At 40.0% G+C, this 23,631-nt stretch overlaps 1 protein-coding gene across 3 annotated transcripts in view; it reads left to right on the forward strand.

Moving 5' to 3' along the window:
- Nucleotides 1-23,631, forward strand: part of LOC143033419 (tetratricopeptide repeat protein 39C-like) — a 103,496-nt gene that overhangs the window by 16,130 nt on the left and 63,735 nt on the right. For all 3 annotated transcript variants that reach the window (XM_076198833.1, XM_076198835.1, XM_076198834.1), the window contains exons 5-6: nucleotides 7,784-7,924; nucleotides 14,086-14,293. In XM_076198833.1, coding sequence (XP_076054948.1) covers nucleotides 7,784-7,924; nucleotides 14,086-14,293 — 349 coding nt within the window. The remainder of the gene's footprint in view (nucleotides 1-7,783; nucleotides 7,925-14,085; nucleotides 14,294-23,631) is intronic.

Below are 23,631 nucleotides of genomic sequence, written 5' to 3' on the forward strand. Positions count from 1 at the left end.
CCTTGCATTTACCTCTCGCACTACCCCATCCATGTATAAGTTGAACAGCCAGGGCGACATAACGCATCCTTGACCAAGTCCCACCTTTACCTCGAACCACTCACTCTCTCCATTTCTAATCCTGACACAAGCTCTACTAATAAAAACTCTTGACAGCTCCTAGCTTTCCTCCTATCCCATATATCTGCATAACCTCCCACAGTGCCTTTCTGTCTACCCTATCGTAAGCCTTTTCCAGATCCATAAAAGCCCAAAAAACATCCTTCCCCTTTCCTGTAGCTTTCTCACATATTTGTCTTACCACAAAGATCTGATCTACGCAACCTCTACCTGTCCTAAATCCACACTGTTCCTCACCAATTACTCCCTCTGTTCGTCTCCTAATCCTCTCAGTCAAGATCCTCCCATAAGCCTTCCCAACTACACTTAACCCCTTCCATACGGTGCCGCACACGTAGGCGTCATGAGGAGCAAGTGGATTCGCGACGCTGCCATATCGGCGTCTTGATTATATTTATTGTAGTCGCCCCTGTGCTTTTACATTCTCCCTAATCTGCTCTAAATCCCATTCTCTGTGGTTTTCAAAATTCACAGGTGAAAGAGAGAACGATCGATATAAGCCGTGACTATATTTTATGATGCGAGTATTATTACGACACGTCGTACGGCTGGCATTGGCTGCTGCCCACGAGATTTAAGTCCCGTAGTGAAGTGGTTAACAAGCTGAAACTACTACATTCACACTACTACATTCAAACTACTACATTCACACTTGTCCCCTTTTCCCTTGTAAAGTGGAACTATACAGGCACTCCAGTCCTCCGGCACTCTACCCTCTCTCCAGCAAACATTAAATAACCTCACCAGCCAGTCCACCATCACTGTACCTCCTTTTTTTAGACATTCTGCATGGCATCCATCCAGACCAGGTGCCTTACCTGCTTTCGTCATCTTAACAACTGCCTTCACTTCATCCTTCCTTATTTCTCCTCCATTTTCCTCACTCATCACTCTCATTTTCTTAGCATTTCCCACTGCAACTATCTTTCCCTCCCTATCCTCCTTCACATTTAGCAACTCCCTAAAATATTCTGCCCATCTTCCCCTTTCTGCCTTCTCTTCCATTATCATCTCTCCATCTGCAACTTTTACCTTTTCATCTCTACTTGATTCGCCTCTTCTTGCTTTCTTAATTTCTTTCCAAAACATCTTTTTATTACTTTCCCTCTTTGCCTCCTTTACCTTTTGCTTTACTTTTCTTTTCTTTTCTTTGTACCTCTCATATGACTCCCTCATCCTATTTTGTAACCAATCTCTGAAAGCTCGCTTCTTCTCTTTTACAACCTTCTTTGTTTCCTCATCCCACCATTCACTACCCTTCTTTCTATTTCCTCCTGTCCTTCTTGTTCCACACACCATCCTTGCACACTTTGTGACTCCCTCCTTGAACCATCCCCATTCCTCCTCCACACCTAGCTCTACTCTATCCTTCACTCCCTCCCACTCCTCCTTCAGCTTCTTCTTGTACTCCTTCTCCTTTTCCTTTTCATTTAAAGAGTTCACTCTAAGAACCTCCCTACCTTTTCTCCCTTTCCTCTTTCTCCATCTATCCTCCACTCTCAACTTACCTTCCACCAAAAAATGATCTGATATTCCCCCACCCTCTCCCCTTAGCACATGTACATCCTTAACTCTTCCTATTAGGGTCCTATTTACCACTACATAATCCATCAACGCTCTATCTACCACCCTTCCATCCACCACCCTCTCCCATGTGTACTTATGCTTGACTTCTTCCGAAACACTGTATTTGCTATCATCAACTCTCTTTCTAGACACATTTCCACCATCAACTCTCCACTACGATTCTTTCCTGGAACTCCACATTTCCCAACCACTCCATCAATTGGACCTATAACAGTTAACCTAATAATTTACAAAAGAGCACTGGCCAAACAAAAGAAAACATTCAAAAAAGCAAGGAGAGAATCGTATATTAGATACATAAGTAAATTGAAACAAGACTCTCCCGTAAGCTTAGTATGGAATAGAATCCGAAAACTGATGGGAAAATTTGTACCATCTCCATTACCCATCCTTAAAATTAACAATGAAACAGTTCCTGATACCCTTGAGGTAGCGGAAACATTTGGACGATACTTCACAAACATTTCAAATGCTCTCCACTACACTCCCTTCTTCAGAAATATTCGAGAAAGTGCAATAGTTGTCCCTCCAAAAAGTAAAAACACGGGGGCATATAATCTCCCCTTTACACTAACAGAACTAGAATACGCAATACCTCTATCATATCTAACTTCACCTGGTGAAGAAAATATAATTTACTCAATGATTTCACATCTTCCTACATGCACCAAAGAATTTTTCCTGAATATACTGAACAAATTTTGGACTACAGGATCTTCACCAAAGTCGTGGAAGACTTCGATCATTATAACCATACCAAAAACAGGAAAAAAACCCAGTCTCCCTCAAGGATATAGACCCATTGCTCTAACCAGTTGTGTATGCAAAATATACGAACGATCAACACGCGTCTTGTCTGGATTTTAGAGTAAAAAAAATCTCTTAAACAGACAGTTTGGCTTCAGAAAAAACAGAAGCACTATAGACCCTCTGACATTTCTTACCCGAGAAATTCAGAATGCTTTCGCCACACAGAGCCAAACCATAGGAGTCTTTTTCAATCTAGAAAAGGCTTATGACACCACCTGGCATGGTGGCATCCTAAAACAACTTGCCGAATGGGGTGTAGGAGGAAATATGTTCTTTGCAATTAAAGCATTTCTTACTGATCGTAACCTAAAAGTAAGAGCAGGTTCATCTCTCTCTTCACCTTACACCCAGAAGGAAGGCATACCCCAAGGAAGTGTCCTCAGCCCAACACTGTTCAACATAGCCATCAATGGACTACTAAAACAAGTACTGATTGAAGTGCATAGCTTGGCATATGCAGACGACATTGTTCTAATCTGTAGCAGACCATCAGCACTGGAGGCAAGCCAGAAAATACAGACTGCTATTAATTCTACCACTGCATGGGCGGGAAAAAGAGGCTTTAAATTCTCCCCGAAGAAAACTAAAGCAGTCTGCTTCTGCCGAAGAAAGATAAGAGAAGAAATCCCAACCCTAATGCTGGAAGACTCTGTTCTTCCATACGAGGATCAGATCAAGTACCTAGGACTAAGCCTTGACAAAAAACTAAACTTTAATACACACATTAATGAAATAATACATAACGTGAAACAACGCTTCAGCATCTTAAAAGTAGTTTCACGTTTCAACTGGGGAGCTGATAGAACAACTCTGTTACGAATATACCAAGCTTTGTGCCTAAGCAAAATAGATTATGGATGCCAAATCTATGGGGCCGCCTGTAAAACCACCTCAGAAAAACTAGATATCATCCAAAACATGGCTATACCCATCTGCACAGGTGCGTATAAGACGTCACCCATAGACAGCCTAAATGTTGAAGCCGGCATTCTTCCTCTTCCAATTAGAAGGCAGGAACTAGGATTGAGATACCTAATAAGAGTACTGTCATCCAAAATCAACCCCAACTACAAGTTTGTTTGAACACCCAAAGACAGAGCTCCAACTCGACCTAAGCTCTCCAAACCGCTGGAAGTTAGACTGGAAAATAGTGCCAAGAACATAAACCTGACCCCTCTACACATCGAAGAAAGTTTACCAGCTAAATACCCTCCCTGGTGTAGATTCGAAATCAACATTTGCACTTTCTGGTGTAAGAAAAATAACTGCCCAGAGTCCAAACTAAGAAGTAAATTCTTTGAACACAGCAGGACCCACACAGATGACTGATGGATCAAAAACTGCAGACAGAGTGGGTTTCTCAGTGATTACCCCTCAATCTATTATAAAAAAGAGCTCATTTTAACATTTCTATTTTTACTGCAGAACTGCTGACAGTTCTTAATGCTTTAATTTATATTTTTAACAATGCATCTGACAAAAGATTTGTCATATATACAGACTGTAAGAGCATTTTAACATCAATAAAATCAATATTACCAGTCAACCCCATTATCGGACAAATACAAGATTGGCTGGTCCTCCTCAGTAACAGAAAGAAAATAACTGTGAACTTCGGCTGGGTTCCTTCCCATGTGAGAATAAAAGGAAACAAGTTAGCTGATACTGCAGCTAAAGAACCAGCTGGGCTGGCTTATATCTCCCAACTCAAAATCTCCAAAATGGATTTTAAAAACCGGATTAGAAGTTACACCAGAGAACAGTGGCAACTTCAATGGAATAATGGAAACAACAATTTAAAGCTCAAATCCATCAAAGCTTCTGTCATCCCTTGGAGTCATTTCCAGGGAGACAGGAGGAGAGGTATCGTCATGACTCGCCTTAGAATCGGGCACACCTTTTTAACCCACAAGTACCTGTTGAGAACTGGAGTGGAGAGACAGGCTCCCCTCTGCCCTACTTGTCGAAAGAACCTCACAATAAAACACATTTTAAAGGAATGCGCACAATTCATCTTTGCTAGAAGAAACAATCTTCTAGAAGGGCTTACCATCACTAAAGTTTTAGGAGAGATCGCTCCCATAGATCGGATAAAATGTTTTTTAAAGGAAATAGATTTGTTCTACCATATTTAAATTTTTACAGAAATTGAGTGGATGAATTGGAACAAGTAAATATTTTAAAGAATAAGTAGATATATATGCGCTGAATGGCCCCAGGCTCCGGCGCTTGGCATACTAGCCAAAAACTTCATGAACCAACCAACCAACCCCAAAAATGAAAGCTTGGAAAGAGAACGAGCATACAACAATGTTAGAGGATACAAGGCAATCATTAAACGAGATACTAATGAGCGGGGGTAATCTGGTAATTATGGGGGACTTCAATTGCAAAGAAGTTTGTTGGGAAAACATGACAGTGCAAGGAGGAGACAACTTGTGGGGTAATGTACTACTAGATATGACCATGGAATACACAATGACTCAGTGGGTCAGTGAAAACACCAGATACAGAAACAATGAAGAACCCTCGAAACTAGATTTAATTTTTACAACAGAACCTGAAATTGTGGACAAAATCCAATACAAGACACCAATTGGAAAGTGACCATATACTCATTGAAACTGAACTAAAGGAAGAAATATACATGAAGAGAAATGAAAAGCATAGGAAAGGAAGATTGATGTACAACAAAACAGACTTTGCAAAACTAAAGAAATTCTTCCAGAATGCAAACTGGGAAAATTTTTACATGGAAGAGACATTAAATGCTGGTTCAACAAAAGATGCAGTGCGGCAAAAGATAGAAGGGACAGAGCTTGGAAAAGGTGGAGAAAAGATATAAAACCTGGAAAATAGCAAGTCTGTATAAACTATAGAAATGAGTATGTTAAAGTGAGAAGAGAGGAAAAAAGGAACCATGAAAAGGATATTATAGGTAAATGCAAAGAGCAACCCAAACTATTCTATCAATACGTGAATGGTAAACTTAAAAACAAGCAAGAAATGGTGAAACTATGCCAAGGAAACACAGAATACACAGAAGATTTAGAAATGGCCGAAATCATGAAAAATCACTTTAACTCTGTCTTCACTAGAGAGAAAACACAATATTGGAACAAAGGTAATGAAAGGCGATCTCCCCCCTTGAGCGACATAACAATAGCACAAAAAGAAATATTAGAACACCTATCAAACCTTGACGTCAGGAAATCACATGGCCTGGATGGAATTACAAATTGGACTCTAAAAGAATGCAAAGAAGAACTAACAGACAAAATACATAACTTAATGGATTGCTCACTCAAAGAAGGAAAAATACCAAAAGACTGGAAAAATGCTAACATTGTACCAATATATAAAGGAGGAAACAAGGAAGAACCAACTAACTATAGGCCAGTCTCACTAACAAGTACTATAGCCAAAATTTATGAGAAAATCATCAAGAATAGATGGGTAAAACACTTGGAAGACAACAATATAATAAACCCAAGACAATTTGGCTTCAGACAAGGAAGATCATGTACCACAAACTTAATATGTTTCTACTCAAGATTAATAGACATAGTGCAAGAAAGGAATGGATGGGCTGACTGTGCCTTCCTGGACTTACAAAAAGCTTTTGACAAAGTACCATACAAAAAATTATTAAAGAAACTGGAACATATAGGAGGGATACAAGGGAACCTACTAAAATGGATGGAGGACTTCCTTATTGGTAGAAAGATGAGAGTAGTGCTCAGAGAAAAATATTCAGATTGGAAAGAGATGATCAGTGGAGTACCGCAAGGATCTGTACTAGCTCCAATAATGTTTGCTATTTATGTGAATGACATGGATGAGGATGTGAAGTGTTACATGAACTTCTTTGCTGATGATGCCAAACTGTTAATGAAAGTAAAAACTGAAGAGGATTGCGAATCACTGCAGGAAGACCTGAATAAAGTATGGAACTGGAGTCAGAAATGAAAGGTGGACTTCACTATTAAGAAGTGTAGCATAATGGAGTTTGGAAAAAGCAAAAACAGAATGTCAGGACAATATAAAATTGGAACCAAGGAGGTAAAAAAGGAGAGATCCGAAAAAGATTTGGGTGTAATTATCTCGAATGACTTGTCCTATGACAAACAGATAAACAAAATTGTTGGAGAATCCTACAACTAGCTAAGATCAATAAAAGTGGTATTTACATATTTGGACAAAGAAATGGTTAAAAAAATATTGGTCATACTGATAAGGCCTAGACTAGAATATACGGTGACATTGTGGTCACCCAGTACCAAAAAGAATATAAAGAAAATAGAAAGAATCCAGAGAACAGCAACAAAAATGGCACCTGCACTCGCAAACTTGTCATATGAGGAGAGATTGGCTAAACTAGATTTACTGACTCTGGAGCAAAGAAGAGAGAGAGGTGACCCACTGACCATCTACAGAATCATGAAAGGCACAGAAATACTTGATAGAGAGGACTTGTTAAACTGGGACAGGAGAAGCACAAGAGGACATGGAAAGAAAATAAAAAAACATAGCTACAGAAGAGATCTGAAGAAAAACAGCTTTCCACATAGAGTGGTAGACACTTGGAAGAAACTGGACAAAAAAATAGTGTGCGCAAAAACCATTCATGAGTTTAAAAGCAAACTAGACACTGTGAGATACAAAGGCAGGATACCACGAGCGTAGCTCCCCTTCCCGCAAAATACAACTAGGTAAATACAACAGAAAAACAACCCCAGCCTCATAACAAGCATGTTCATTCAAAAACACATACACTCAAATCACAAAATGAGCACTCTAGGTCTTGTACCTAAACTCTGTACTTCACCCGAGATCCCCAGATATCAGTTCAGCTGAGAAATTCTTACCACAACTGTAAGAACCATGTTAATATGATTGTATTCAGGTCAGTACTCTGCATTGAAACAGAACCAACACAGAAGAGGCCTGGCCATTGACTCAAATTGTCCCAGATGCAATTATTACATAGAACACATCCTACATTAGCCTGCTGTCTTCATATCTGGACAGCAACATATATGTTCCTTGAGTTGCTTATGGACCAATTGGATGGCTGTTTACAGTTACTTGGGAGCTGTGGGTCTTCTACTAGAGACCATGTGCAACAGATTGATTGCATGATACTGTTTGTATCTAAGAAATGTTCTCTTTAAACAGTTGTACAATTCATTACAAATAATGGTTGTTCATATGTGTAATAGTTGGATTAACTAGGTGTCATCATGTTTGATTTTTCTTCTGACAGAATGCAGTTATGTCCTTTGAAGAGGAGAAGGTATTGTACAGCATGGAGGTTCTACGGGGGATGGAGCGTAGATGTGGAGGGAATGAAAATGGATGGTTTTCATCTGTGAAAAATATTGTGTTAGGCAGTCGTAATGGTGAGGTAAGACTTGAGATAAATGTTGAAAATACTTTAGATTGACCTTCTATTTGATGTGCACATTTTTAAAGAATACCATTTTACTATAGGGTAAGATTTTATTAAGATACATACATACATACCAAAAAGGCCTTTTTCCTCATATATGGAGAGTGGTCTAGTCAAAGCATACACCCACACTACACCCATCCCACACCCATCCAAAACCCATCCTATCATCTTGTGGATGAAGTGTCATCCTTGTCCCCTACCAGAACTTTGATATAAAGTACCTCACAATTAACTTCTGTGGAAACTGGGGCATATTGGAGGATTAAGAGCTTAACTACAGAAGGAATTAAAAAAATTCTAAAGGACAGGTATACCTAAACCCTGCTATTCACTGATTCAGTACTCATAGAATCATGATACACACAGTTGCAGAAGCTGTACAGCAGTAGTTCCTTCCTACCACAACCCAAGCATAGCATTGCTCATTTGCTCTTCCCACTGCGTCCTCAAAGTAGGCTGGATGGTATGACTTATTCCCACCACTGCCCAGGCTTAACATTATTATGATTTGCACCTCCTGACCACTCAGAGTATCCACTATTTTCAATGTTCACACTGCCACTATTTGTTTAACAGCAAATAAGGGCCATGAGAAATCAAAATTATGGACCTAATTCAAGAAACTTCTCTGGGATGTGTGATTTCTGAGTAAATAAGAGTTACATTTCTGTGAGAGAAATGTAATAACTTTTGTAGTTTTTTGCTATTTGCAGATTTTTTATTTCTATAACCTCCATGAATAGTGGGGTTCACCTGCACATGAGGACAGCAGTAAAGGATAAGATGTCTGGATGAAAAACAGTAATAAGTGGAGTCCTATGATATTTTTAATCTCTGTTATGCAGCCAGTGCTTTAGGGACTGTTTTGAGAAACCCTTGCATACTAGAGCCACACATCATTTTGTCTTATCGTAGAGTAAAATCTACTCCCAGAGGAATGATGCTACTTTTGTACCACAGCTATCCCTCCATTATGCTGTTCCCTCTTAAAATTGTCTTGAACCACTCCTTTGAGAATATTATTTCTTTTTCACTGTTGTCCCCTGTGGTAGGGGGAAGAAGAAATTCTCCCACTGTGTTTCCCATGCAGGTTGTTAGAGGGGGCTAAGTTGGATAGAGTGATGAGACTAGGTATCCTGCATGAAAGCATCAACCCAATGCTTTAGGGAGTGTTTTGAGGTGCCCCTATGGACTGGGGTTACACATAATTTGTTTATGTTGGAGTAAAATCTCTAATCATAGTGGAATGATGCTACTTTGTAGTACAACTGTCCCTTCTTTATGCTGTTTCCTTGAAAATCCCCTTTTACCATTTCTATGATTATACTGTATATCTTATCCCCTGTGGTAGGGTAAAAAAATAATTCTGCCACTGTGATACCCATGCGAGTCATAAAAAGTGACAAAGTGGGATGGAGTGATGGGACCAGGGATCCTGCTCCCTGGATGTTGATTCCATGAGAAGTCAAAGCATAAAAGGGTCTGGTAGGTGAACCACAACCAGAACCCTAAAACTTGGATCATTAGATATGTATAGTTGTGGTAGAGAGGAACAATTTTGAGTTTGGAAGAGTTGCAGGAAAACTCAGGAGAGATGATGGGGTATAGGAGGGAAGGAGTAGCTTTGCTGGTAAGTGATGAGATAGGAAAGCTTGTGGTGAAATGGAAGGAAATATCTTCAAGGTGGTTCAAGGTGAAACTGGGATGGGAAAAGTGGATTTTTGTAAGTGCATATGGACCTAGTATTGAGAAAAGTAAAGAGGAAAGGGATTTTTGTTTTAACAAGTGCTTAGAGAGTTTTGAGAGGAATGTCAATGTATAAGTGTTGGGAGATGTCAATGCTAGAGCAGTGGATGAACCAATAGATGGAATAGTAGGGAGTTTTGGGGTACTAGGTAAAAATTTCAGTGGAGAGATGATGTTTAGAAAGGGAGTTGATGATAGCAAACACTGTGTTTAAGAAGAGTCTAGCATAAGTATACATGGGAAAGGGTGATGGTTGGAAGGGTGATTGATAGGGCGTTAATGAACTATGTAGTGGTATCCAAAGGAAGGATAGGAAGAGTTCTGGATGTCCATGTTCTTAGGGGAAAGAGTGGATATATATATATAGAAGATACATGGAGAAGGAGGAAAAGGATGGGAGGTAGAGAGGTGCTAAGAGTAAACAAATTGAATAAGAAGGAAAAGGAGAAGAAATATCAGAAACCAAGAGAAGTATGGGAGGTGGTGAGGGATAGAGGGGAGGTAGGAGTAGAAGAATGGGTGTTTTAAGGAGGGAGCAACAAAGTGTGCAAAGGTAGTATGTGGAATGGGGAGGATGGAGGGAATAGAAGAAAAGGCGAGTAGTGGGGTGATGAGGTGAAAGCAATAGTAGAATAGAAGATATGAACATATTTAGATTGTTTGCAAAATTGGACTAGGGAAGCATATGAGAGGTACAAAAATAAAAAAGAGAAGCAAAATGTAAGAGAAGGGAGGCAAAGAGGAGAGATGTAAAATGGGGTAGGAGGATGACAGAAACAATTTAAAAGAATACAGATGTTTTGGAAGGAAGTGAGGAGAGTGAGGGTTAGGGTGAGTCAGGTAGAGAGGAAAAGATAAAAGGTGCAAATGGATAGATGTTTATGGAAGTGAAGATGATAAGGGGAAGATGGGTAGAATATTTCATTGAGTTGTTGAATGTGGAGATTAGAGATTGATTGATTGTGGCAGTGAAAGGATATAAGAAAATTACTGTAATGGGAGGTAAAATGACAGGGATATATGAAAAGATGAGGTACAAAGAGTATTGAAAATTATGGGGACTGGTAAGGCATCTGGGTTGAGTGGGTGTCATGCAGAGTGTCTGGAAAAGGGAAGTATGGTTATAGTGGATTGGCTACTGAGGTTGTTTATTGTATGTCTAAGGGGGTGCCAAAAGAGTGGAGGAATGCATGTATAGTTCTACATTACTAAGGGAAAAGGGACTAATGCAAATGTCGTAGTTATAGAGAGATCAGTCTGGTTAGCATAGTTGGAAAAGTATTAGTTGAGAGGATTAGGGAAGGAACAAAGGGAATGATTGATGAAGAGTAGTGTGGTTTTAGGGAAGGGTATGATGATAAAAAAAAAAAATTGTGGTAAGGCAGATTTGTGAGAGGTTTTTGCCCAAAGGTAAGGATGGTTTTTGGTCCTGTGTGGATTTGGAGAAGGCTTATGACGGTAGACAGGAACACACTGTAGGAGGTTTTGCATATGTATGGGAAGGCAGAAAAGCTGGGCAGTCAAGAGTTTTTACATGGATAGTAGAGCTTGTGTTAGGATTGGGAATGGTGAGTAGTTTGAGGTGAAGATGGGGCTGTGCCAAAGCTGTGTTTTGTCACCATGGCTGTTCACCATATACATGGATGGGATAGTATGGGAGGTAAGTGTGAGGGTGATGGGCAGGGCATTGGAGATGGTTAGAGAGAGTGGAGGGAAGTGGGAGGTGAGCCAGTTGTTGTTTGCTGATGATACTATGCTTGTGGCAGGGTCAGAGGAGAATCTAAACCAGTTAGACATGTAGTGTGGGAAGGTATGTGATAAGAGAAAGTTGAAAGCAAATGTGGGTAAAAGCAAAATGATGAGATGCACAAGGGTAGTAGTAAGTGGGTAACAAGTTGGAAGTAAACCTTAAAAGAGAGAGGCTAAAGGAATTGGATAGTTTAAAGTAGGGTCACAAAGAGCAGGGAATGGAGGAGTAGGGGTGGAGGTGAACTGCAGAGTGAGGGAAGCAAGTGAATGACTGGAGGGAATAGGGACATTTGGAAATGGGTGCAAAGAGATTATATGAAGGGGTGATGTGCCTACAACACTGTATAAGGCAGAGACTTGGAACTTATGAGAAGCAGAAAGTGAAATCAAATATTTGAGATGAAACTTCTGAAAAATATAGTTGAGGTTACTAAGACGGATAGGATGAGAAAAGAGGAGGAGAGCATGGGTAGAAAGGGAGCTAGCAGGTAGGGCTGATGAAAGATTATTGAAATGGTTTGGGCACATAGAAAGAATAAATGAGGAAAATTTTACAAAAAGAATGGAAAGTGGTGGTGGATGGAGTGAACTTGAGACGAAGACCAAGAATGAGATGAATGGATGGATGGATGGGGTGAAAGAGGCTTTAAGCAAGAGGGGAATGTCTGTTAAACAGGGAAAGGAGAAGGCAGGGATAAGCTTGAGTGGAAGTTGGTTGTGAATGAACAGTAACTTGATGGAGTTCAAAAGGATTTCTCTTTGTCTTCCCTACTTTTTGCATGCGGGAACAAAGAGGAAGGGTCACTATATAAATGAAGCAGCTGCCTCTGCTGTGGATGAGCTATGTCTTACTGTATTGCTTCTGACTTGGGCAGTGGGCATGAGACAGGGATATTCCTTCACCTACAAGTAGCTAATATTAGAATTGGGTGGGGATGGTGCATACCTTGGCTACTTCCATTATAAGGGAGAAGAAGCCTTTGGTATATAGATAGATTTCACTACATGGATGAGGACATGATGAAGAAAATTATTTAAAGTTTGATACAACCCAGATTGGAATATGCAGTAATAATGTGGTCACTATACCTAAAGAAAGATACAAGAAAAATAGAGAGAATACAAAAATTGTCAACCAAGATGGTCCCTGGTCTAAATGACAAGATGTATGAGGAAAGATTGAAAAAACTGGGACCTACATTGGAGGAGCAAAGAGAGGTGACATAATAATGATATTTAAACTAGAAAAAGTTTTAGAGAAAGTGGATAGAAAAGAATTACTGGTATGAGAAGAAGGATCAACAAGAGGTCATAGTAAAAAACAGATAAAGCAAATGTGTTTAAAACACACCAGGAAGTATAGTTTTCCACATAGAAGTGTAGACTTGTGGAATAAGTTGAATGAGAATATAACCCAGGCCAATTCTATAAATATTCAAGGCAAGGTTTGATAAAAGGAGGAAAAGAGATGGGACCCCATGAGCTTAGCTCTAACCCCATACACTACAACTAGATAAATACATTAGAATCCAAGTATAAATGCACATTGGTGACAAGACTCAAGAAATCAATAGATAAATGTGCAATGCAATAGAAGGACAGAACAGTTTGTGCTAGCAGCATTTCTAGATCCACAGTGGAAAGTAGAATGTGCAACACTTGAGAAGAAAAGGAATTCTGGAAAACCCAGTAAGAAAACCAAAGAAGTCCCACAAAATACAAGAGAATTTATAAAAAATTTGGAGAGTCTGTGCTTTTTCTGTCAGGAAAAAGTTCAGAAAGTTCCCAGTTTCATGCAAGGTACTTCTAAGCAACTTTCAAAACACACAAGAGAAATAGTGCAGTCACACACAGATCAGTTATTACCTGAGCCAACTTTGCAACTCAAATGGCATTGATGTGTTAACATATAGGAAGGAGCATAATGATTCTCTGCCTACTCTAGCTGAAATAACCAAGAAGTATTTGACTATAATGGTATCATCTGCATCTGTTGAAACCAGACAGATATCATCCTAGTGAAAAAAAAATCACGAGTTAAGAGAATGTTTGAAATATTTATAAAATGTAGTGATGAAAAAACAAATAAGCTCACTTATGTTGACTTTGAGCATATTTTACTTAATTTTTTTTTCCCATCATAGAATACACCACGGAAGAATACAGTCTCAAAGAAGGAATGATCTGATTAATGTCTTATAATAATAATTAATTAAAAACTTATATTCTAATATTGAAACTTGACCTTTAGAATGTGATGATCATTTAATTTCTCTCATGGAAACAGTATAAAGTATGTGTACTTTAGTAGTAATACATGTACATGCACACTTGTGGACCTGCTCAGAAGGATGCAGGTCTTCTGCAAGAAAGACTTGGGGCAATAGATTGATTGATTGATTGATGCATGCACTTGGACTGAAGTAAATTGGAAAATGACTGTACTTATACTTGTATTTAAGAATTTATGAGTATTTGGACTTGAATTTAAGTACAGTAGCACATACTTGGACCCAGCCCTGGTACATGGGTTCCCATTCAGTGAAACTTGAGTCAACAATTGTTGTCATATCATTTTACAATATTCTTTCATAACTTATATTGGTTTTTTCTTACAGAATGATGATACTGGTCTTCAGTTGGAACAACAGGTGATATTAGCAGATTGCCAAGTTCTGTTAGCCATCCTCACCTTTCTGCAACAGGAAATTGGGTCATATGTGAAAGGTGGCTGGGTACTGCGGAAAGCCTGGAAGGTTTATGAACATTCATATGCAAAAGTCAAGCGCATGTACAAGGCCTCCTTAGGAGAAGAACATGAACCAAGTGAGTTACTGGGACTACCTTATGGTTACTGAATGAATGTGGTTGATTTTGAGAGACTTCCAAAATATTTAAGGAACATAATTAATTATCTGTTTCCTTGTGAACATTTTTTGTACTTACATAGTTGTGTTTATCTAGTTATAGCATATAGAAAGGGAGCTATACTCATGGGATCCTATCTTTTAATCTCCAATTATCATAGCTCATTTTGGATTTGTTTGATTTTAGTTTAAGTTTTCTTGTCTTCCCCTAGGAGTTTGTGCATCTGTATAGAAAATTGTACTTTTCCACATCTTTCAGACAAGTCTTACCTATTATGTAACCATAACCTCTGGAAACACTCCTATCCCAGACCAAGAGATCCTCTATGTAACTTTTGTCAACCCTCTTCAGTGCTTAGAACACTACAGTCAGGTCCCCTCTTTCTCCTTGATCCTACAACATTGGCAAGTCTAGTGCTTCCATCCTAAGCTTACATGACTGACCTGCATATTTGAGGACCATTTGAATTGCTGCTTTTTGTATTCTCTTGATCTTGTTTATATGTTTTACTCTGTGTGGGGACCAAACCATAACTGCACCCTCTAGTCTAGGGCGGATTAAAGTCTATGTGATTTTCTTCATCACCACCTTGTCCATATAGTACATGCCTACCTTGATATTCCTTAACAGATTGTTTGTCTGTTTTGTCTCAGCTACTGTGCTAGTTTGTGAGATGTATTTGGGCATTCTATATAATTATTTTGTAGTTGCTGTACTTAGCTATTATTACAGGTTATCTGTTTAGGTGAGGGACATAGAAATATTGTTTATAGAAAATTTGTCACTGGAAAAACATATCAGAAGATTATGAGGGAAACTTCAAGATTGTTAACAAACATAAGAAGAGCATTCCACTACATGGATGAGGATGTGATGAAAAATATCACTACTTTTTTTTTTTTTTTTTTTTCAATCTGTACCACAATAGCAATTTTCCAATCACTTAGTACTTTCCTTTCTTCTAGTCAATATACAATCAGTTCATGAATCTTGTCCACCAGTAACTCCCTGAATTTTATTGAATATCCTTTTTTCACATCCAATTACTCCAAAAGATAGGGGTGAGGGAGTATGAATGATATTTTTGATGTAGCCTGAAGGGATTTCTCCCTGTCTTCTCTTTTTCTTCATGTGGAGATGGAGAGGGGGGGGTTGCAGATTAAATGAAGCGGGCTTGCTGTGGATATGCTGTGTCTTGCTATATTGCCTCTGACCTAGGGCAATGGGCAAGATGCAGGGATGACCCATCATATAGGAGGAACCAAGAGGGAGGGAGGGGGGTGAATGGGAGTGTAGTATGTGAGGATGGAATGGGTGGGAGTGGATTTTATGCCTTTGTTTTTTGGCTACCCACCTTGTAAGGGAAAAAAACCCATTGGTATATGTATGTATGTAATTTCTCCTGTAGTTTTTGTATTTCATACACTTCCACTCATGCCCTTTTGTTCTTGTTTTTCCATTATATCATCCTTTTCTTCTTAGTAGATTTCTTTGGTAAATGTAAACTGGAAACTTGTTTCCTTAATATTGCATTTACTTTTGGCAATTGTTTCCCTATGTTTAATTTTACCATTAACATATCTTTAGAATAGCATTGATTTTTGTGCATTCATTACATATTTTACAAAGTTTCTTCTCTGGAGTCTACTGCAGATGTGTGGGAATCTGTTGAGAGTCGTTAAATTTTGTTGCATGAGTAGTACATCTTAAGTAAAGGTTGACTATGGAGAGAGTGAATTGTTTAAGGTGATGTTCGGGCTGTGCCAGAGCTGTGGGACGTTGTTATGGTTGTTCAATGTATATGTGAAAGTGAGGAGCATATATCAGGTGCATAGCTGTTGCTGCAGCTGTCACCTTAGCCTTTTGCACTTGGACTGTTGGGATAGGTAACAGACACCTCTGAGAATTGGAAAGACGTGTGACTCAAACTCATAACTAGAAAGATCTGAGACAGCACACTTTGATTGTACCACCAATATGCACTCTCTCTGTGAATAGGATGGGAAGGAAACTAAATGCGAGTATTGGTCAGGGATTTTGAGCTGGTGGGTGAGAATGGAGGGAAGTGGGAGGGAAGCCAGTTGTTTGCAGGAGACACTGCCCAGATTCTGGAAATAGACTGAAGCAGTTAATAGAGATTGAGAGTGTGTGTGGGAGAAGAAAGCTGAAATTAAATGTGGACAGAAGTAAGCTGATGAGATATATAAGGAGTGGTTATAGTGGTGGGTTGGATCTGAATTTGAAGGGTGGAAAACACACATCATTATCTTACAAGATAACATTGATGGTATCAACACAAAAAAAAAACTCAAACTCGAACACTTCCTCAAACAACACAACATACACTGATGGCAATGGCAGTGGACTCATCATCCGATCCACCAGTCCATCTGCTTCATGGACACAAGTTCACCACCAAATCACTCCTCCCTCCCACAGACAGCACCAGTGAAACCCAATCAATCCAAATCTGAACAGGTAACAAATCCATGATCACAATAGTTGACTCATAGATCCCCACCAAATCATCCCCCCACAGTTTAGACAATTTTAGACCTAACCTCAACCAATTTGCCACCATTCCCAACCTTGTAAAGGGGAAGTACATACATACATATACCAAGGCTTTTTCCCCCTTACAAGGGAGGTAGCCAAAAAGGAAAAGGCATAAAATCATTCCCACCCATTCCATCCCTGAATACACTCCACACCCCTCCACTCTCCCTCTTATCTTAGCACCTCCTGGATGACGGGTCATCCCTGCACCTTGTCCACTGCCCTGGGTCAGAAGCAGTGTCGCAAGACACAGCACATCCACAGCAAGGCCGCTTCATTAAATCGGCGACCCCCCCCTCTCCGTCCCCCCATGCATAAAAGGAGAAGACGGGGAGAAATCCCTTTGGGCTGCATCAAATTTTGCTCACACATACTATCTCCCCCCCCCTCCCCCCACCCATTCCACCTCATGCATCACAACATCATCCATATACAACCATTCTCCATTCACCCCTGTCTTCTGTCCTCTCCCGTCCTTCCTCAACAAACATTCCCCTCTTCCCCAAAGCCCCCTTCACCCCATCCATCCACCTCATCCTAGGACATCCCCTCGTTCACTCCCTCCACATCTGCCTTCCATACCTCTTTTACTAGTCTTTCTTTACTCATTCTTTCCATGTGTCCAAACCATCCTAATACTCTTTCATCAACCCTATCTCCCAACTCCCTTTCCACCCCCGTTCTCCTCCTCACCTCCTCATTTCTCACTGTATCTAGCCTAGTAACCCCCATCATACTTCTCAGACACCTCATCTCAAACACATTCAAACTCCTTCTCTCTTCCTCTCTTATGTTCCATGTTTCTGCCCCATACAGTGCTGTTGGCACAATCACTCCTTCATACAGTCTCCTCTTAGCATCCATTCCCAAATGTCTATTCCTCATTACACTCTTCAATCCACCAAGGCATTTACTTGCTTCTCTCAATCTACATTCTACCTCCACCTTCACTCCACCTTTTCCTGCCACATTTGCACCCAAGTATCTAAAACTATCCACTTCCTCCAGTCGCTCTCCCTTAATGCTCACTTCCAGTCTACTGCCACGTTCACCCCTTGTACATCTCATCACCTTACTTTACCCACATTTATCTTTAGCTTTTATCTATCACATACTCTCCCAAACTCTTTCACCAACTTCCCCAATCCCTCCTCCGATCCTGCCACAAGCGCAGTGTCGTCTGCAAACAACAGCTGGCTCACCTCCCACTTTTCTCCATTTTCTTTAACCATCTCCAATCCCTGACCCACTACCCTTGCATTTACCTCTCGCACTACCCCATCCATGTATAAGTTGAACAGTCAGGGCGACATACATATATATATATATGTGTATATATATCTAAGTCTAAATAAAAATATTCTTCTAAAAAATGCTGTGGAAGTCGGGGACAGGTGGTATTACGGCGACACTTTGTCCTAAAAATATTCTTGAAAAAGCGCTTGGGTAAGTCGGGGTCAGGTGGTATTCTTCTTCTTCACGTTCCTCTTCTTCTTCGCTTTCTTCTTCTTCTTCCTCGCGTTCTTCGCATTCTTCTTCGCGTTCTTCTTCCTCACATTCTTCTTCACATTCTACTTCATGTTCTTCTTCATATTCTTCTTTGCGTTCTTCTTCCTCGCGTTCTTCTTCGCGTTCTTCTTCGTGCTGGGGATCCCATGTTGGGGTTCCGCCCCGGGGCTGAGGCTGAAGGGGAAAACGAGGGATTCGAGCGTGGAAAGCTGCGGCCGTAGGCCGCTGTTTGCACAGCCAAGCCCCTAGCGAATCCGGAAAGGGCAAAGGCCGCGGCTTGTGTATATATATATATATATATATATATATATATATATATATATATATATATATATATATATATATATATATATATATATATAATATATATATATATACATATTTGATTGAAGACCAGAGCTAATTCTGTATCCACTATCTTCATTGTGATTTTCTAGATTTTCCAAATGGATCATTTATAACTTGAAGGGAAGATAAACACAAGGCTTCTGAGTTCCTTGGTGTTATTTGATAGACAAACATTACACAAAAATAAAATACAAGCTTTTGGTTGACTCGTACAACCATCTTCAGGTTATTAAAATGAGTATACAGATCATTATTTAAATATAGATATATGAAGATACTAGGAGAGGTAGGTGGAAGTTAGACATTAGGTCAAGGAGGGTGAAGGTTTTGAATTAGCTCGACGTTAGGTCAATGCGAAGCCCCCACCCTCCTTGACCTGATGTCCAGCTAATGCAAAACCTCCACCCTCCTTGACCTAACATCCAGCTTCCACCAACCTCTCCCAGTATCTTAGTATATCTATATTTAAATACTGATGTGTATACTCATTTCTACTTACCTGAAGATGTAATCATTGAATTAGGGCCCTCAGCCATCAACAAGTATACTCGTTGAATCGTATGTCTGGTAGTCTGCCTCAGGATGCATTTGTTAGTGATAAAGTATCAGTCAAATGAAGCAGACTCATTGCTTTTGAGCACATACACTCACTTCTCTTTTTCTTTTTTCTTTTTTTTTATAATGCCCAAATGTCAAGCTCAGAAGATGAAAATTAATATGAAGCTTCAATTAGAAGTTGGGGTACATCAGATGAGAGTGCATGTTCATCTGACGATGGCTATTCTCTCTCAAGTGATGATGAGGATTTATGACACTGGTGTTGACATGTGTTGGAACAAAACATGGTTCCTCCACCACCATGCTTCCCATTCAGTGGAAATCCTAGATTATCAATAGTAAAATAAGATATAAAAAAGAGTAAAATAAGTGTGGTAATTTCCCTTTACTTTTGATTCTAAATCTGGGAAAAAGGCAATAAATAAAAAAAGAGAAGATGCATTATCTTGTTTTTGCCGGAAATGGTATCTTTAAAATAAAATGTTGAGTAAAATATTGGTAATACATACATACATATACCAAGGCTTTTTCCCCCTTCCAAGGGAGGTAGCCAAAAAGGGAAAGGCATAAAAACACTCCCACCCATTTCATCCCTAAATACACTCCACACCCCTCCCACCCTCCCTCTCATCTGAGCACCTCCTGGATGACGGGTCATCCCTGCACCCTGCCCACCGCCCTGGGTCAGAAGCAGTGTTGCAAGACACAGCACATCCACAGCAAGGCCGCTTCATTTAATCGGCGACCCCCCCTCTCCGTCCCCCCATGCATATAAGGAGAGGACGGGGAGAAATCCCTTCGGGCTGCGTCAAAATTTACTCACACATACTACCCCACCCCCCACCCCCTGCCCATTCCTCCTCATGCAATCACAACATCATCCATATACAACCATTCTCCACTCACCTCTGTCTTCCGTCCTCTCCCTTCCTTCCTCAACAGACATTCCTCTCTTCCCCAAAGCTCCCTTCACCCCATCCATCCATCTCATCCTAGGACGTCCCCTCATGTTCACTCCCTCCACATCTGCCTTCCATACCTCTTTTACTAGTCTTTCTTCACTCATTCTTTCCATGTGTCCAAACCATCCTAATATTCTTTCATCAACCCTATCTCCCAAATCCTTTTTCACCCCCGTTCTCCTCCTCACCTCCTCATTTCTCACTCTATCCAGCCTAGTAACCCCCACCATACTTCTCAGACACCTCATCTCAAACACATTCAAACTCCTCCTCTCTTCTTCTCTTATGTTCCACGTTTCTGCCCCATACAGTGCTGTTGGCACAATCACTCCTTCATACAGTCTCCTCTTCGCATCCATTCCCAAATGTCTATTCCTCATTACACTCTTTAATCCACCAAGGCATTTACTCGCTTCTCTCAATCTACATTCTACCTCCACCTTCACTCCACCTTTTCCTGCTACACTTGCACCCAAGTATCTAAAACTATCTTGTTCCTCCAGTCGCTCTCCCTTAATGCTCACTTCCAGTCTACTGCCACTTTCACCCCTTGTACATCTCATCACCTTACTTTTACCCACATTTATCTTTAGCTTTCTTCTATCACATACTCTCCCAAACTCTGCCACCAGCTTCCTCAATCCCTCCTCTGACCCTGCCACAAGTGCAGTGTCGTCCGCAAACAACAGCTGGCTCACCTCCCACTTTTCTCCATTTTCTTTAACCATCTCCAATCCCTGACCCACTACCCTAGCATTCACCTCTCGCACCACCCCATCCATGTATAAGTTGAACAGCCAGGGCGACATAACGCATCCTTGACGAAGTCCCAACTTTACTTCAAACCACTCACTCTCTCCATTTCTAATCCTGACACAAGCTCTACTACTCTCATAAAAACTCTTGACAGCTCCCAAAAGCTTTCCTCCTATCCCATAAATCTGCATAACCTCCCACAGTGCCTTTCTGTCTACCCTATCATAAGCCTTTTCCAGATCCATAAAAGCCCAAAAAACATCCTTCCCCTTTCCTATAGCTTTCTCACATATCTGTCTTACCACAAAGATCTGATCTACACAACCTCTACCTGTCCTAAATCCACACTGTTCCTCACCAATTACTCCTTCTGTTCCTCTCCTAATCCTCTCAATTAAGATCCTCCCATAAGCCTTCCCTACTACACTTAACAGGCTAATCCCTCTGAAACTACTACATTCACACTTGTCCCCTTTTCCCTTGTAAAGAGGAACTATACAGGCACTTCTCCAGTCCTCCGGTACTCTACCCTCTCTCCAGCAAACATTAAATAACCTCACCAACCAGTCCACCATCACTGAACCTCCCTTTTTCAGACATTCTGCATGCCATCCATCCAGACCAGGTGCCTGGTAATAGATCAAATATTGGTAATAGATCAAAATAAAAGTTATTTCCATAATCAGCATGAAAAATACTTTAAGAAATAAATTTAAAAAATAGTCATAAAATGAAATGTTTCCTCCAAAAAAAATTGCTGGGTAAGAGGTTAACCTCTTCAATATGAGTCAAATTCTCTTGCCCGGCCCTAAATTGGAATAAGATCAAAAGAATACAGAAAACAACACTCCCAGGGCAGCAGATAGGTTGAATAAGGATAAGTTAAAAAAAATGGATCTCCCCTAAATAGAAGAAAGTAGAGAGGTGACAGGGTCACTGGATTAAGAAAAGTGAAAGGAGTGGACAAAATTGACAGGAAAGATATTTATGTTCAGGATGAGATTGTTGCAAGAAATCGTGGGAAATAAAGGAACTTAAAAAAATAAAGAAATGCCTATATATTTTTTTGGAATTCAAAAAATCCCCCATTCTCTTCTATGAAACATGGACTTCCAGAACTCTTCTAATCCTTCCTTTGGGTACCACTACTTAATGACCAGTTGACCACCTTTCCCTCCACACTTTCCCATGTATACTTATGCTTAGCTCTCTTATTAAACACTGGTTTAATCATCTCCATTTTCAAACATCTCTAACATCATCTCTCCACTATGATTCTAAATTTGCACCTCAAACACCACTACATTTATATTCCTCCCAAAATTTTGCAAACACTCGTTTAAATTTATCCAAAATGTCTCATTTTCCTCTCCTTTCTTCACTATCAGGGCCATATGCACCCACAAAAATCCACATCTCCCATCCCAGTTTCACTTTCATCCACATTACCCTTGAATACACTTCCCAAACTTTCCTATCTCATCAGTACATGAATTTAAGGCTAAGTATGATAAAAGAAAAATAGGGAATAAGAGATGGTACCCAATGAGCATTGTTCTTCCTGTATACTACAATTAGGTAAATACTTCCCAGCAGAGCCACTCCTTCTGTCCCTCACCCCCTCATCACTGCCAACACCCTCCCCACCACACTCCCAAACTCAAACTTGCCCCTCCCCTTCAACTTAGTTTCACTTAATAATAATACATCCATCATCCTTCTCACCACCATTCTCCTCCATTTAATGACCCAATGACTAAAGTTCTTGATGGAATCCTCCCAGGCTCTCATATGCTTTGACTTTTTGTTGGAGGAACATACCAAGTGCAGGATCCCTAGTCCTATCACTTTGTCCCACATAGTCAACTTTTATGACACACCTTGATCCATCCAAGACTGGAATATGTGTCAGTGGTATGGTCCCTGCACAGAGTGAAGGATATAAGCAATATCCAAAGAATACCAAAGGCAGCAACCTAACTGGTTCCCAGGCTGGCAGATAAACCATATGAAGAAAGACTAAAAGCACTGGGTCTACCAACTTTGAAAGATCAAAGAGAAAGAGGTGATATGATTACAGTATTCAGGTCACTAAAGGGGATGAATTACATTGACAGAAAAGATCTCTTGATTATGGATAGGAGGGCTTTAAGAGGTCATGAAAATGAATTAATATATGTCCAAAAGATATTAAGAAATACAGTTTTCCATATAGATAAATGAATACTTGCAATATCTTAGAAGATGATATAGCCCAAGCTGGAACAATACATGAATTCAAATCTAAATATGATAATTGGAAATCAAGGATATAGATTAAGTTGGAACTGTACATGAATTTGAGGCTAGGTATGATAAATTGGAGAGTAGGAGACAGGACCTAATGACCATTGCTACTTTCCTCTATGATACAATTAAGGAAACATGGGAAATATGGTGGCAGAATTCTTTACCCCTATCATAATAGATTCAGAAGAGGTAGAGTCATATTAGCAATAAAGGACAGGTTCGAGGAACATCATAAAGGAGAGATATCCAGAGTATAAAGTGTCATCATTCTTCTATAAGTAGATAATTTGAACTGATGTACTCGTAGATGAATAAAGT

Source organism: Oratosquilla oratoria, chromosome 15, assembly GCF_046742065.1.
Source record: "Oratosquilla oratoria isolate Oo_2021 chromosome 15, ASM4674206v1, whole genome shotgun sequence".
Lineage (NCBI taxonomy): Eukaryota > Metazoa > Arthropoda > Malacostraca > Stomatopoda > Squillidae > Oratosquilla > Oratosquilla oratoria.